At 36.8% G+C, this 14,322-nt stretch overlaps 1 protein-coding gene across 1 annotated transcript in view; it reads right to left on the minus strand.

The window, feature by feature from the left end:
• The window catches only part of TSGA10 (testis specific 10), a 73,692-nt gene extending 60,419 nt beyond the window's left edge, over positions 1-13,273 (minus strand). The window contains exons 1-4 of the mRNA XM_069073076.1: positions 13,104-13,273; positions 8,424-8,487; positions 7,046-7,167; positions 6,180-6,332 (exon numbers count right to left, since the gene is read on the minus strand). Coding sequence (XP_068929177.1) covers positions 6,180-6,332; positions 7,046-7,096 — 204 coding nt within the window. The 5' untranslated portion in view covers positions 7,097-7,167; positions 8,424-8,487; positions 13,104-13,273. The remainder of the gene's footprint in view (positions 1-6,179; positions 6,333-7,045; positions 7,168-8,423; positions 8,488-13,103) is intronic.
• Between the last annotated feature and the right edge of the window lie 1,049 nt (positions 13,274-14,322).

Consider the following 14,322-nt stretch of genomic DNA (forward strand, 5'->3'; position numbering starts at 1 on the left):
GGGGGGGGGGGAGGGAGAGGGAGGGAGGGAGGAAGGGAGAGAGGGGGGAGGGAGGGAGGAAGAAAGAGAGGGAGGGAGGGAGGGAGGGAGGGAGAGAGGGAGACAGAGACGGAGAGTGTGTGTGTGTGTGTGTGTGTATTCAGATAAGAGTGAGGTTCACCTGATCCATAACTCTCCCACCCTTCTTCCATATTTAATGTATATTCTTCTCATATACCCCAATAGTAAGAAAGAGCCATTCCACCCCCTTCTTTGTCCTTTATATACCAGTGTGTTCCTTTTACCCTCCTCTTTCCCCTCTTAAAATCCTGAGACTATAACCAATCCGCCTCAAGCTCTCTCTTTCTTACTTGACAGCCAGAATTTTACAAATCATTAAAGTCTGTTTTTCCTGCCTCCTCCATGAGAATGTTAGTACTTTATCATCTTACACACCCTTCTAAATGTCAAAATAAACCCAGCTTTCTAGGTTTCTCTTGATGCTTAAAAGTTTCTATTCAGTTCTGGTCTTTTCATCGGAAATGCTTGAAAGATCTCCATTTCACTTAAGATTCACTTTTTCTTCCCTGAAGGATTATACTTAGTTTTGCAAGGTAAATTTTTCTTGGTCGTCAACCTACATATTTTGCCTATGGGAATCCTGGATTGCAAATACTCCTCACATTTGGAATGGAAGCTGCAAGATCTTCTGTGATCTTGATTCTGCTTACCTGGTACATGAACTCCTTCTTTCTGCCTGCTTGGAGCATTTTTTCTTTGACATACATGGAAGATCCAAATTTTGGTCAAGATGTTTCTGGGACTTTTCCTTTTTGGAGTTTCTTTTAGGAGGTGATGGGTAGATTTTTTTTTTCTATTTTCACTTTGCCTTCTGGTTCTAATAGATCAAATGAGGCAGCTGGTGGATAGAGTGCTGGGTGTGGAGTTAGGAAGATAAAGAGTTCAAATCTGGGCGGCCAGGTGGCTCAGCAAGTAAGAGCACCGGCTCCAGTGTCGGGATGACCTGGATCAAATCCGGGCTCAGATACTTAGCACCACACCCAGAAATAATAACTGGCCGTGTAACCTTGAGCAAGTTACTTAACCCCAATTGCTTTAAAAAAAAGAGTTCAAATCTGTCCTCACTTACTAGCAGTGTGACCCTGGTCAAGTCACTTTGCCTCTGCCCATCTCCATTTCTTTAAGTGTAAAATTGGGACAAAGTAGTACAGACCCAGCTCCCCCAGGGCTGTTGTGAAGATTCAATGAGATAAAGATTTTAAAGTGCTTAGTATATTGCCTGGCACTCAGTAAGCAGTATAAAAATGTCAGCTATAATGATAACTACTATTATTTATAGATTTATTTATAATCTATTGAAATAATGTCCGGTTTTTTTTTTAATTTTCAGTTTGAAACATTCACTTTCATAAGATTTTTGAATTCTAAATTTTCTTCCCCTCCCTTTAGGCTTTTTTAAAATAATGGTTTTCAAACAGTCAAGTGATTTCAAAATTATCCCTCTTTGACCTGTTTTCCGTATCAGTCACTTTTAAAAAATAAACAGATATCTTATATTTTCTTCTATTTTTCCAATAATTTGATTTTGTACTAATGTTTCTTGCTTTAACATGAAAGGGCAGGGAACAGCAAGGGGAAGAAATAAACACTAAGTACCTACTATGTGCCAGACACTATGCTAAGTGATTTATAAATATTATCTCATTTGATCCTCATGACAACACTGTGAGGGAGGTGCTGCTATGTTCCCCTTTTTCCAATTAAAGAAACTGAGGCAGAAGTGAAGTAATTTGCTCAAGGTCACTCAGTTAAGACTCTGAGGCCGAATTTGAACTCAGGTCTTCTGACTCTAGACCCAGGGCTCCATCTGCTGCACAACATAGTTGCCACTCATTACTGTCACGGAGATACTGATTTCTTTTTGGTCTCTTCTAATTTTAAGGGGTCCATTTACTTGGATAATATTTACCATTTTCTGTTCTAAACTATTTATTTGTCTAACAATTCTTCCCTCCAGAACTTTTATTTCATTTTTTCTAAGTACTCTCATAATTCCTACAGGAGATCCATTTTTCCCTTTGAGCCTTTTCCAGTTGCTGTGCATCACTTTCTCCTTCTCGATTAATTTTGTGAGCATCTCCATATCTACAATAACTTTTTATACCAGTCAAGGCCTTCCTTAGCTGCCTCCTCCCTCCTGTCTCAGGTCCTTCAGGGGTATTTGTGCCAAGGCCAGGCTTCGCCATATGCTGCTGCACTGTTCTGGATGAGGCAGATCCTCTTACTCACCTCTGGTGATCGGGGCGCCTGCACTGATCTCGGTCAGATGCAGGGACTGGGCTCCTTCTCCCCCTTGCCATCACCCCAGCCCCCCCGCCCCCAAGAGTCCTGGGAGTCCCTCAGTCCTGGGGCATCTCAGCTTCGGCGGTGTCCTACCTGCCCTGCTCACTTCTGCTCCTGCTGCATCTCAACACGGAGTCCTTCTGGATGGCTGGTCTTTGCTCACACTGCTAGTTCATGTGCCTATTCCTGATTTGGTCTGGCTGACTTTTTGTGTGGTTTGTAGTAGAAGTTATTTACTATGATTTCCTACTGGATTTCTTGGTCATTATCCAATCTGGGGGCGATTCTTAGACTTTTGCTAGATTTGGTATGGGAGGGCTCATCTATCTGCCCCCACCTGAGCAGCCATCTTGGACAGTTGTCAATCAATCCGTATATGGAACGGACATCATCCTGGTTCTTCCTAAAATGTGGAGCTCAGGTTTTAAAACATTACATCAGATGTGGTCTGACCAGAGCAAACTTCACTGAAATGGTACTTTGCCTATTCCTAGATGCTATATTTCTCTCAATGTAGCATAAGGCTGAATTCATTTTCTTGGCAACACACTTTTGACTCACATTGAATTTATGGTCCACCAAAATTTTCAGATCTTTTTTCAGACAAACTTTCAGGCAAAGCCATGCCTTTCTCACCTTGTACTTAGGTTTGAAAAATCAACTTCATAAGTACAAGCCTTTATATTTATCTTTATGAAATTTCATTTTATTATATTTGGTCCAAGGTTCTAACTTTTTAATACCTTTTTGAATCCTGACTCTGTCATCAAGTGTATATCTGAAAACTTGATAAGCAGAACATCTGTAAGCATTCAAGTCGTTGACAAAAATGTTAAACAGCAACAGGCCAAGCACAGATCCTCTTAGCATTTCCCTGCAGACCTCTTTCTAAATGAAGATCAAACCATTAATGACGACTCTTTAGGTCTAGTCATTCAATAAATTTCTAAAATGCCTACATTTCTCTCTCTCCATTTTTCACACAAAATCAGCTGAGACTGTAAAATGTTTCACTAAAAATCTAAGTAAACTGTATCTACGGTGCTCCTCTGACAGATTCATCCAGTTCCTACCAAAAAAGAAGCCAAGTTAGACCAACAGGACTTGTTCTTGACAAAGCTATTCTAGCCTTTTGTGGTCACTGCTTCCCATTCTAGATGGTTCCTAACCATCCCTTTAGTAAGCCATTCTAGAATTTCCCCAGGAATCCAAATACAGCTCACTGGCCTATAGTTTGCAGACTCCATTCTCTTTCAGTTTTTAGAAAAGGGCACAGCTGCATTTCTCCTTTCTGGCAGCATCTCCAGTTTCCTTCCAAACAGTCTTTCAAAGATCATTGACAGCAGCTTAGCAATCACATCTCCCCAGTCTTTTCCTGCTCAAGAGTGTAGTTTACCTGTACTTTTGTTGCCTGGACTTATCAAGTGCCACCAAATACTCTCTTATTCCCTCCCTAATTATCTTTGGTATCAACTCACTGTGATCCATAGTTGTTGTGTCCTTTTTATTCCAAAGATTAGTGTGCAGAGAAAAGAGAATCAAAATAAAATTTTAGGGGCTGTGACTTCTCTTCTTCTTCAGTCTGTCTCACCCGAGGAACAATCTTATTCCTTCTTTGATATTCTACCCAATATAGCAAAAGAAACTCAAACTTATTTTTTATTTTTAGATTTCCTCACCAGCCTCAGCTAATTCTTAGGGTTAGCACTGTGCTATGATTTTATGAGAAAGAGGAATTAACAAAAAAGGCTATATTCTTTCTTCTGTCCTTGTTTCTGTTTTTTGGGTATGTCTTTTTAAAATCTGTGTGGATTGGGAAGTTCCTTGATAATTCACACCAGTCTTTTAAAATTGTCTCCTTTCTCATAACATCATAGATTTAGATCTAGAAGGAACCTGAGAAGATTTTTAATCCAGCCCTCTCATTTTACTGATGTGGAAACAGGCTTTAAGAGGCTTGCCCACAGTCACACAGCTATTACATGTCTGAGGGAAGATTTGAACTCATGTCTTTCTCATTCCAAATACAGCACTTTGTACATTCCTCCACCTAAATGCTTCTCCTCCTCCTCAGTGTCTCCATTTAGAATTCTGCTCACTGCTACTGAATCAGATTTTCTTGAAGAATTTTAGTCTAGGGGTGGCTAGGTGGCCCAGTGAATAGAGCACTGACCCCAGAGTCAGGAGGACCTGAGTTCAAATCCAGCCTCAGACACTTAACAAAAACTAGCCATGTGACCTTGGGCAAGTCACTTAACCCCAATTGCCCTACCTTCCCCTCCCCAAAAAGCGAAAAAAAAAAAGGAATTTTAGTCTATAGGAATCTTCCCATCCTTCTCTGATCCCTTTAAAATACTTTCTTCCAAAATCTACAGTGTACACCTAACTAATCCCAGCTTTCTTATCCTCTGATAAAAATTCTAAGATAGATTAGTCACTCTCCTCTAAGGTTTCATCCTTTCCACCCCAGCAACTATCTTCTTCTGGTTGGTGAGAATCCCACTTAGAATCATATTTCCCTTTGTTGGGTCATACATCCTTTGAGGGATGAAAATGTAATAAAGGCAAGTCAAGAAGGCATACACTATTCCCTTTAGGCATAAAGAGATTCAGTAAAAGTCCAAATAAGTGCATATGTCTCTGTCATGACTTTCACACCAAATGTTTTATCTTTTCCTAAAACTCTCTCTCCTTCCTCTTTCTGTCCAGGTAGTCTCTAGAAGACTTCGATGATTATCATTTCTCTACCTTCACTGATTTTCATCCAGATGTTCCCTACCATGTTTTCTCCTTCTGATTCCTAGATTTCCTCACATAAGTAAATTGTCTTAATATAATAATGCTAACCCACCTTATCGAATTCTGTCCTGGTTCTCATCTGACTAAGCCTCAATGGCATCTGTTAGGTGACATTTTCCTCTTTATGTTAGGATTTGAATTCATCTAGCTTGTTAATCATATATGCGCATAGATCTCAACATCTATGTGTTTTATTATCAGCTTCTTTCCTGGACTTTTGTGTGTCTCAAAGCTCTCTTCTTCCCACTTTATAGCTACTCTCTAGGGTATCAATAAGGTATCTTGGTGGGTATATGTATAGTTTTCTTCTACCCTTTTTCTCTTACTTAAAGCCTTTAAGTTGGATTTTAAAGAGTTCAGTAAAATGCATTCTTATGATTACTTGTTCAACCAATCACAAATAAGCATCTAATATTTGCCAGCATTGTGCTGTGTGCTACAGATACAGGTACAAAAAATGGAATGATCCCTGTTTGTACTGAGCTTACAGTCTAATGGGGAAACAAGTACATATAAAAACACATACAGCATAAACATATGCTTGTATACATATATACACACATGAAGCAATTAAATACTTCTGAGAGGGAAGACACTTGCACAGTTTGGAGGGTCAGGAATGGCTTCAGGCAGGAGCTGAGCTGTGTCTTAAAGGAATAAGTTTACTAAGCAATGATATGGGAGTTTATAAAGTAATTATTTGTCCTCAAAGGTATTTCAGAACTTTGCTATTTCATGGAATCAGATTTCTGATTCCTGACCTTTGCTGACCCAGGTCCATCATCTTAAAGCACCTACTATCCTTTACGAATATTATATACTTCTGTGAGTATAAAAAATAGCCTCTACCCCAAATAACAAAACATTATAAAAAAATAAGATTTTATTATTAAAATCTTGCAGAAAATTTGCAATCTCTCATTAGCTTAATGGCTTTAGAAAATACATGTTTAGAATTTAGTGGGGAAAAAAGATACACCTTTTACAGATGGATAAATTACTCCTCAGATCTTTTGCTCACCTATAAATAAAATTACCTGTTCATAAAGAAGAAAGGTCTTGTCTCTTTCAGATGTGAGAACTTTGACGTTACCCTGAATCTCAGCCAAGTGACGCTCATATTTTTCCCACACACTCCTAAGTTCCTCACGATCTCTTGTCTTCATAAGCTCTGAATCACAATTTACTCCCTAAAATCATGAGAGAAATTTTATAAATCTTGACACTTAGGGTTTTGAAACAAATATATCCCTCTCCTTACTCTGTCTTCAAATATTCAGTCTCCTCTCTAATGCACTTTGACTGCACTACCTTCAGTGGATATCCTTCCTTAGCTTTCTTCTTTTCACAATCAAGCTTTTTAAACAAGTTTCAAAGTTTACAAGCTACTTTCACCCCAACTGCTCTCTCAAGCAGGCAATTCAGTTCTCACCATTATCCTCACTTCATAGTTGAGGAAATGGGCTCTGAGAGCTGGAAAGACTTACCCAGGAAAAAACACAACTGTCAAGTGTCTGAAGAGGGATTTGAACCCAAGACACTGCTAATTACAAATTCAGTGTTTCTTCCACTAATAATGATGGGAGTACGTAATCTCAATCTAAATATACACACTGGGACTTAGTAAGCAAGTTGAAATTAATGTAGCTACCCCTAAAAAATCCAACCTTTTTAAAAAAATCATTATTTTCTCAAACTGTTCCCATTCATTTGACTGATTTTTGCCCAACCAGTTTGCTTACTCTCACAAAACATGACACACGTGTTCTTTTGTATTTACTTCAGAGTCAAGGGTGTCTCTATGAATCATCCACTAACCACTCATTGCTAAGTCAAAATGAAAGGCCAAAGATGATATGTTGTTTGCACTATAAATTAATAAGTCAAAAGATACCGTATGTACCCTGGGAGGTGGAGAAGTACGTCGAGGACTTTTAGATCTACTTCGAATCATCTTTCCCAAATTTTCAGTTTCACTCTTATGATGATTTGTCTGCTCCTAAAGTCTTCACAAAGGAATCGAGCCTAGAAAAAGATTTAATTTCACACTTTTTCATTCTAAAATTATCTTGCTAAGGAGGAAAAAATTAGGTAGCTTATTGCAAGCCAAATGAAACCAATATTTTAAAAATAGGATTAAAATTGACAATGATTCAGTCATTAAAATCAAATTTGATTACAGATTAAAGTCTAGAATTACATAATTTCTAATTAATTTCTTTTTTAAAATAAGTTTTTGTTGATGTCTTTCGTTTCTTACGTCATCACAGTTATCCCCAGTATCTCTCCCCTGCTCCAAGAGCCAGAATAAATCTATTTCATTTCTGATTTACTGTCAAGGCTTCCTCTTCCTACTATTTGTAAAGGTTCTATTTGTAGTCTACCTTTTCTTTTAATTTATTGCTTTTTCCTCTGTGAACTCAATTAATTTTGAAGGAAAGAAGGGTAGGAGGTTTCAATTGACTAGAAATGTCTTCTTAATTTCAACAGGTTTAGAGCTAGTCATATAAATGGGCATTGCTTATTTTAATAGCTCTGTATGCTGCTAGTTTATCACTTTATATGACTAAATGTTTGTATCCTGGTATAGCTCTCAGTGTTAGAAATTCCTATGAGCTCCCACCCTTTTAGGTCAATCTAAAGATAGTCCTTTTACAAATTCTTTTATTATTAACACTTTTGTGGATATGAGGTATTTTAGATAAACTAAGTGTTTTTACGCTCATAAAATTTATTATAACTCCAAAACTTAAAAAAAAGGATTTATCTAAGATAATTATTGATATAATATCTTCTGTGGATAAGAAGAATTCAAGCTATTTCAATGAAGTGTCAACTGACTTAATACTGCTGGCTTAAAAAAAACCCACTTAACATTAAGGGGTTTATGAAAAGACAAATACAAATTTTGAGAACACTGTCATTTACAATAATGATTCAAACCTAAATAGCATGATAACGCTTTGTAAACTCATCCACTGATAAATTGTTCTTGAGCTTTCAGGATGAGGACAAGAAAAGGGGAAATTTAGCAATCAAGATCCACTTTTGCATAATAAAGTGTTCTGGTACTGGAGAGCTGATGGTGATTAAAAGAGGCAGCTTTCTGTTCATCTGAAGTTTTATCTGGCATGAGGATCCAACCTTTGAGACAAAAGACCAAATGGACTGTATGCTAAATATTTTTTCCTCTGTATTCCTAACAAATCCATAAACAGTAACTTCTTAAAATAATTAGAATATATTCAAGTACTTAAAACTACATTAAAATACATACTTACAGATCTAAGACTTTATTGTATCTTCTAGTACTATAATATTATTTTGCTGACATCTAAGTTCAGTCTGGAAAACAAACCAAAAAACAGCATGTGTAAGCATATAATTAATAACTAAAATCTATGTTCCTGATTTTCAAAGCTAAGAGGAACTTTTATGCCTGTTAAACTGGATAAATAGCATTGGACAAAGGGAATCCATTTTAAAAAATGGAATTCAGAAGCATCCGAATTGAGATATAAAAGACCAGATCTTTCTGGTTATTTTGCTTTCAGTTACAGATATTTATGTGGTATACAAGACTAGTGACATTTGCACAAGCAAATCATACTTAATTTCATCTCTAAAGAAGAAAACAGGACTTCCTTGATTACAACAGAGAATAATCCCTCATTCTTGACATTCATTGTATTGTGTCTGTGTCACGTATAGACTATATGACAGATTTCATCATAGATACACATAGACACGGGTTATTCCTTCTATGTAAGCTCTTGAATGGCAGAAAGTATTTCTTATATATCTTTATATCACCTACATGAGCTTCCAAAAAGTATGAATTTAATTAAAAAAAAAACTTGTTCAGAATAAAAATATTTCAGTATTTTTTAACTTATAAAATTCCCCTTTTTTCAAAATGAAATGTCCAGTAAGCTTGTCCACTTTAAAACGACCTTTCTATTAATGCTCTCCTTGAGGTTAAAAGGTCCTCTAAAATATGGCTTCGAACTATCTTTCCAAACTTATCTTAGACTGTTCCCCTTAATACACTCTGAATTCTTGCAAAATTGGAATATTAGCTGTCCTACGCAGTGGACATTCCATATCCGGCTTCCACACATTTACATAAACTATCTCAGCAGTGCAACATTTCAATCTGAGAATCCTTATTTCTTTTCAAGCATAGCCTCCTCAAAAACCTTCTTGGATTCCCCAAGCTAAAGTTCTCTGTCCTTTCCCAAATACCTTTCTTTTATCACGTACATGTGCATATGTTGCATTCCTCGTTAATTTAACACATACCTTGAGGGCAGGAATTGTTTAATTTTTATTTAGTAGTCCTGGCATCTAGAACAGTGATCTGTACAAAGTAAGCACTTAATAATCAGTCTTCAACTGATCTGCTCTGTAGTTTAGTAGTCTCCGCTAGGAGAATCTTAAGGGTATATTCAGGTGCATAAATGACAGTGGTAATGAGTCCTGTAGATGCATCTTAAGTAAAATGCATAAAACATCACTCTCGTCTGAAGGTGCAACAGAAATAAGAGTGGCCCAAAGAGCCAGCGTCTGGTACAGCCCCTGAATAAAGAATTATTCTTACAGACTTGTATGAGCACCCCCTCCAGCAACGTGCAGATCAGATCCCGACCCGCCATGTCTTAGTCTTCATGAACCCGTAGCATTTAAGTCACAGTTTTATTCCTTGGTGTATGAAATGTATTTATTGAAAATTCAAATATACTTTTAAAACAAAATCGTAGTTTCATTTATTAATAGTCACTAATAGCCTATAATAAAAAGGATATTGTCATTAAAAATGGAAAACAAGGGATAAATTTTAACTTGACTGAATATTCTTCCCTTGCTGTAATGAATCTCTGTATTAGTCGAGTGTATCTATGAAAGAAAAAAATTAATTGTTAGTAGAGATATTATTTGTTATAGCATGACACACTGTATAGCATTTTAACAAAGCAGTGAAATCAGTAAATGGCCTGAGGACAAAGTCAACATAAACATAGTTTGTTTGGGTTTTTTTGTCCATTTATTGTTATATATTAGCCAGTTGATGGATTTCAGTAAAAACGTCACTGATTTTAATTAAGTATAAACCAGTCTGAATGATTGAAAAATCTGAATTATAGAATATCTAAAGAAAATTATAGTAGTACTTTGAAATACAAATAGCAACTCAAACTAGGCTTGAAGAATTAGATCTCAAGGGAAACCGCTTTAATGAAGACATAAGAATTATCTGTAATCAGCATATCAGTTGTTTATATGAGACATTTTCTGAAGTGTTAAGTGTATCTACCACTACTTTTCTGATCAACCAGGTTTGTAGCCTCAGCACCACCTTTGTTGCCTACTCTCACTCATCCCATAGATTAAATAGTTTCTGCCTCTACAGCACCTTTCAAATATCTCCTCATCAACATTCATATAGCCCTCATCACCTCTCATCCAGAATATTACAACTCTGTCATTGCTCTCCCTGTCTCCAATCAATTCCCCACAGTCACTAAAGTTATTTTCTTAATATGTCACCCCACCCCAGTTCAATTGCTTCCCCTTACTTCTAGAATCAAATATTAACTTATCTATTTGGCATTCAAGGTCTTCAGGCCTCATCCTACCTTTCCAAGTTTACTATACATTATTCCTCTGCATGCACATATGCACATCCATCTCTTAAAACCCCTGATTTCCTTCAAAACTCAGCCCAAATGACATCTTCTGCATGACACCTTTCATGTTTTGCCTAGCTTCTAGTGCCTTCCTTCAAGGTACCTTGTGTCTGCTTTGAAGATGTACATGTAGGCATGCTCTGTCACCCATTAGGATGGAAACTCTTTGAAAGCTGTGACTGCTTCCCTTTTTTGTATCCAGCACTTAGCACACAGAAACTGGCATGTAATAGGTGCTTACCATTTATACTATATATGAAAATTAACAGCTTCAAAAAATAACTTTGTAGGAGGAATGTTTAAACTGTTAAACTATTTTTAGATACATTTAACACTTCAGAAAATGTCTCATATAAACAACTGATACGCTGATTACAGATAATTCTTATGTCTTCATTAAAGCAGTTCCCCTAGAGATCTAATTCTTCAAGCCTAGTTTGAGTTGCTATCTGTATTTCAAAGTGCTACTATAATTTTCTTTAGATATTCTATAATTCAGATTTTTCAATCATTCAGTCTGGTTTATACTTAATTAAAATCAGTGACGTTTTTACTGAAATCCATCAACTGGCTAATATATAACAATAAATGGACAAAAAAACCCAAACAAACTATGTTTATGTTGACTTTGTCCTCAGGCCATTTACTGATTTCACTGCTTTGTTAAAATGCTATATAGTGTGTCATGCTATAACAAATAATATCTCTACTAACAATTAATTTTTTTCTTTCATAGACACACTCAACTAATACAGAGATTCATTACAGCAAGGGAAGAATATTTAGTCAAGTTAAAATTTATCCCTTGTTTTCCATTTTTAATGATAATGTCCTTTTTATTATAGGCTACTAGTGACTATTAATAAATGAAACTATGATTTTGTTTTAAAAGTACATTTGAATTTTCAATAAATACATTTCATACATCAGGGAATAAAACTGACTTAAAAAATTAGCCTTTGGAATTAAAGTTTAAACATGATGCCAATCTGAAGTTTTAAAAGTTATAATAATGATGGCTTTGTCAACAGACAATCACAACTCCACAAAATTTGTGTGAAACTAGGTTTATTACAAGTCAAAGACTTCTCAACCCATGCAGAAGTCTGCATATTTATGACAGCAGGACAAATGAAGGAAGAGACACCAGAATCTCCACTTAAAGGGGCTTTGCATGGGAGGGGAAAGGTGAAGTAAAGATAGGAAAAGGACAAAATCCCACCCAAAGGGGAAGAGCAAGGTCAGCAAAAGCCACATTCTTTTCCCTTGCCAACTGCTAGACCATGAAGATATGATGGTCTCTTTATCTACACAGGTCTACATAAGCGTCGTGCAGACTGTCTGGAGCCTTTCTTGCCTTCCAAGGACCCACAGGGGAATCCAGTTTGGGATGCAACAACAAATTATGTCGGGGCTTGGGGGGGGATGGAAAAGGTGGAGCCTTCATTCTTAACACATTCAGGGCTTCTTGCATGCTCTGGGTCCTGTGTTTCCAGAAAATATGGCAACTCAAAAGGCAAGTTCAGGGGACCCCGTAATAGTCCTTAACACAGTCTCTCCATTCTTTGATCTGTCTTCCACTGTGCTACTAACATCATATTCCTAAACCATGTCACCTCACCTACTCAAACTCCTGGGTTCTCTATTGCCTCTAAAATTCAATGCAGACTGTTGGGCATTTAAAATCCTTCACAACCTGTCTCTACCCTATATTTTTGGATATGATTATACACCAGTCCTTATCATGCTCTCCTTAGTCCAGCCAAATTGTGTGCCTTGCTATTCCACACCCTCCCTAAGTCCTGTCTTTGCACCCAGCCCACATGCCCCATTCCTGAAATGCACACTTCTTTTTTACCTAGACTTCTCAAAAACTCCAATATTCTTTAAAGTTCAAAAGCCACCTCCTACCCAAGGCCTTTCTTGATTCCCCTAGCTCCTAGTGCCTCCCCACCACCTCATAAACACACATGCATATATACATATATGTATATATAAACATACATACATGTATATCATACAGATGGATGTATATACACGCCTACATACCTGAGTGAGTGTGTGTATGTTTGTGTGTGCATGTTGTCTTCTCCTACGTGATATAAGCTCCTCAAGAAGAGAGATTGTGTTTTTTGTAGCTTTTGCATAGTACCCACCACACAGTAGGTGCTTTACAAATAAATGTTGTTGACTGATTATCTCACTTTTCCATTCTGAGTAACAATTACCTGTTTATAAAACTTCAGTTTTGATGTGTTATATGTCTAGTAGTACCTTTGAGTATTTAAAAGTCCCTGTATGTGGTATCCAATAACAATTCTCTCTTATTCCAGCTGCTGTTAGTTGTTCTACTTTAATCAATTCTTTACAAAGATGCACATTCTTGTTGGTTAAACCATCTAACTGATCAACACCTTTCTGAGTTCCAAAGGTCTCCTAACATGTTCTTCCATGCCATGATTTGTCTGCTTGAGATCTTCAATCTATCAGAATTAGAAAGAAAAGAATCTGATGATTTACAGTTAGATTTTTTTTTCATAACATACGTTGGTGTTTTATAACAAAATAGGCATGTAATAAAAACAACTTCATTCATTTTGGGTTTTTGCATATAATTTTTGGGGAAAATACCTATTTTGGCAGCAATGAAGTGACATCTCAAAAATTATTTCCTTATTACTTTAATAATAAATTTTTCTTGCCTAAAGCGATATCATTTGAAACGTCATTACCCGTAACTCTTTTGCAGGGATAATTTCAGTGTGGTGTAAAAAATAAGAACAGGAGGAGTAAATTCAGAAAGCCTAGGTTCCAGTCTCCATTATGCCACCTTCTCTACTATTTCTGGGTTCTTGGGCAAATCACTTAACTTCTCTGAGCCTGAGCTGGTTTCCACAATCTCTAAGGTATTTTCCAGGTCTAAATCCCATCAGCATTTTCTATAACATGCCACCAACTGACTTGATCATTTTCATCAGCAGTAAACACGGCTGATTGTGTTCACTGCTCTGGCTCATTGTGCAAGGACCAGTGATGAGTGCTCTAGAAGACACCTAACCTCATCTTGCTACAATCTACCCACTCCCCAAGGAAGATGGTACCAGGTCAAAAAATATATATACATATAGATCATTCCCATCCCTACAATTGTCCAGATGCCTTCAGTCTATTAGGCTAAAGGAGAGTGTGGGGTAGGGTTGGGGGAACCAACATTGGAAAAGAAAACCAGGTTTTCAATCTTAATACTTCTTTGCATTCATTAGACAAATAAAAAATCTACTATTTACAAGGTACTGTGCTATGCACTTGTCATGAAATACAAAGACAGTAATACAATTTATTTACTACATTCAAGGATTTTATAAATACTACAGCGTCCCTAGTTATTTAGCTTCAGAATCATTCCCCTTCACTCCCCCTTTTGATACTAATACCAGACCAAAAACAACCAAATAGAAAAAACTCTCAAAACATGGAGACTTTTCTGAGTCTC

Source organism: Petaurus breviceps, unplaced genomic scaffold (genome assembly GCF_028583685.1).
Source record: "Petaurus breviceps papuanus isolate PSGF00001 unplaced genomic scaffold, PetGlider_PUasm1.0 90849, whole genome shotgun sequence".
In the NCBI taxonomy this organism is placed as follows: Eukaryota; Metazoa; Chordata; class Mammalia; order Diprotodontia; family Petauridae; genus Petaurus; species Petaurus breviceps.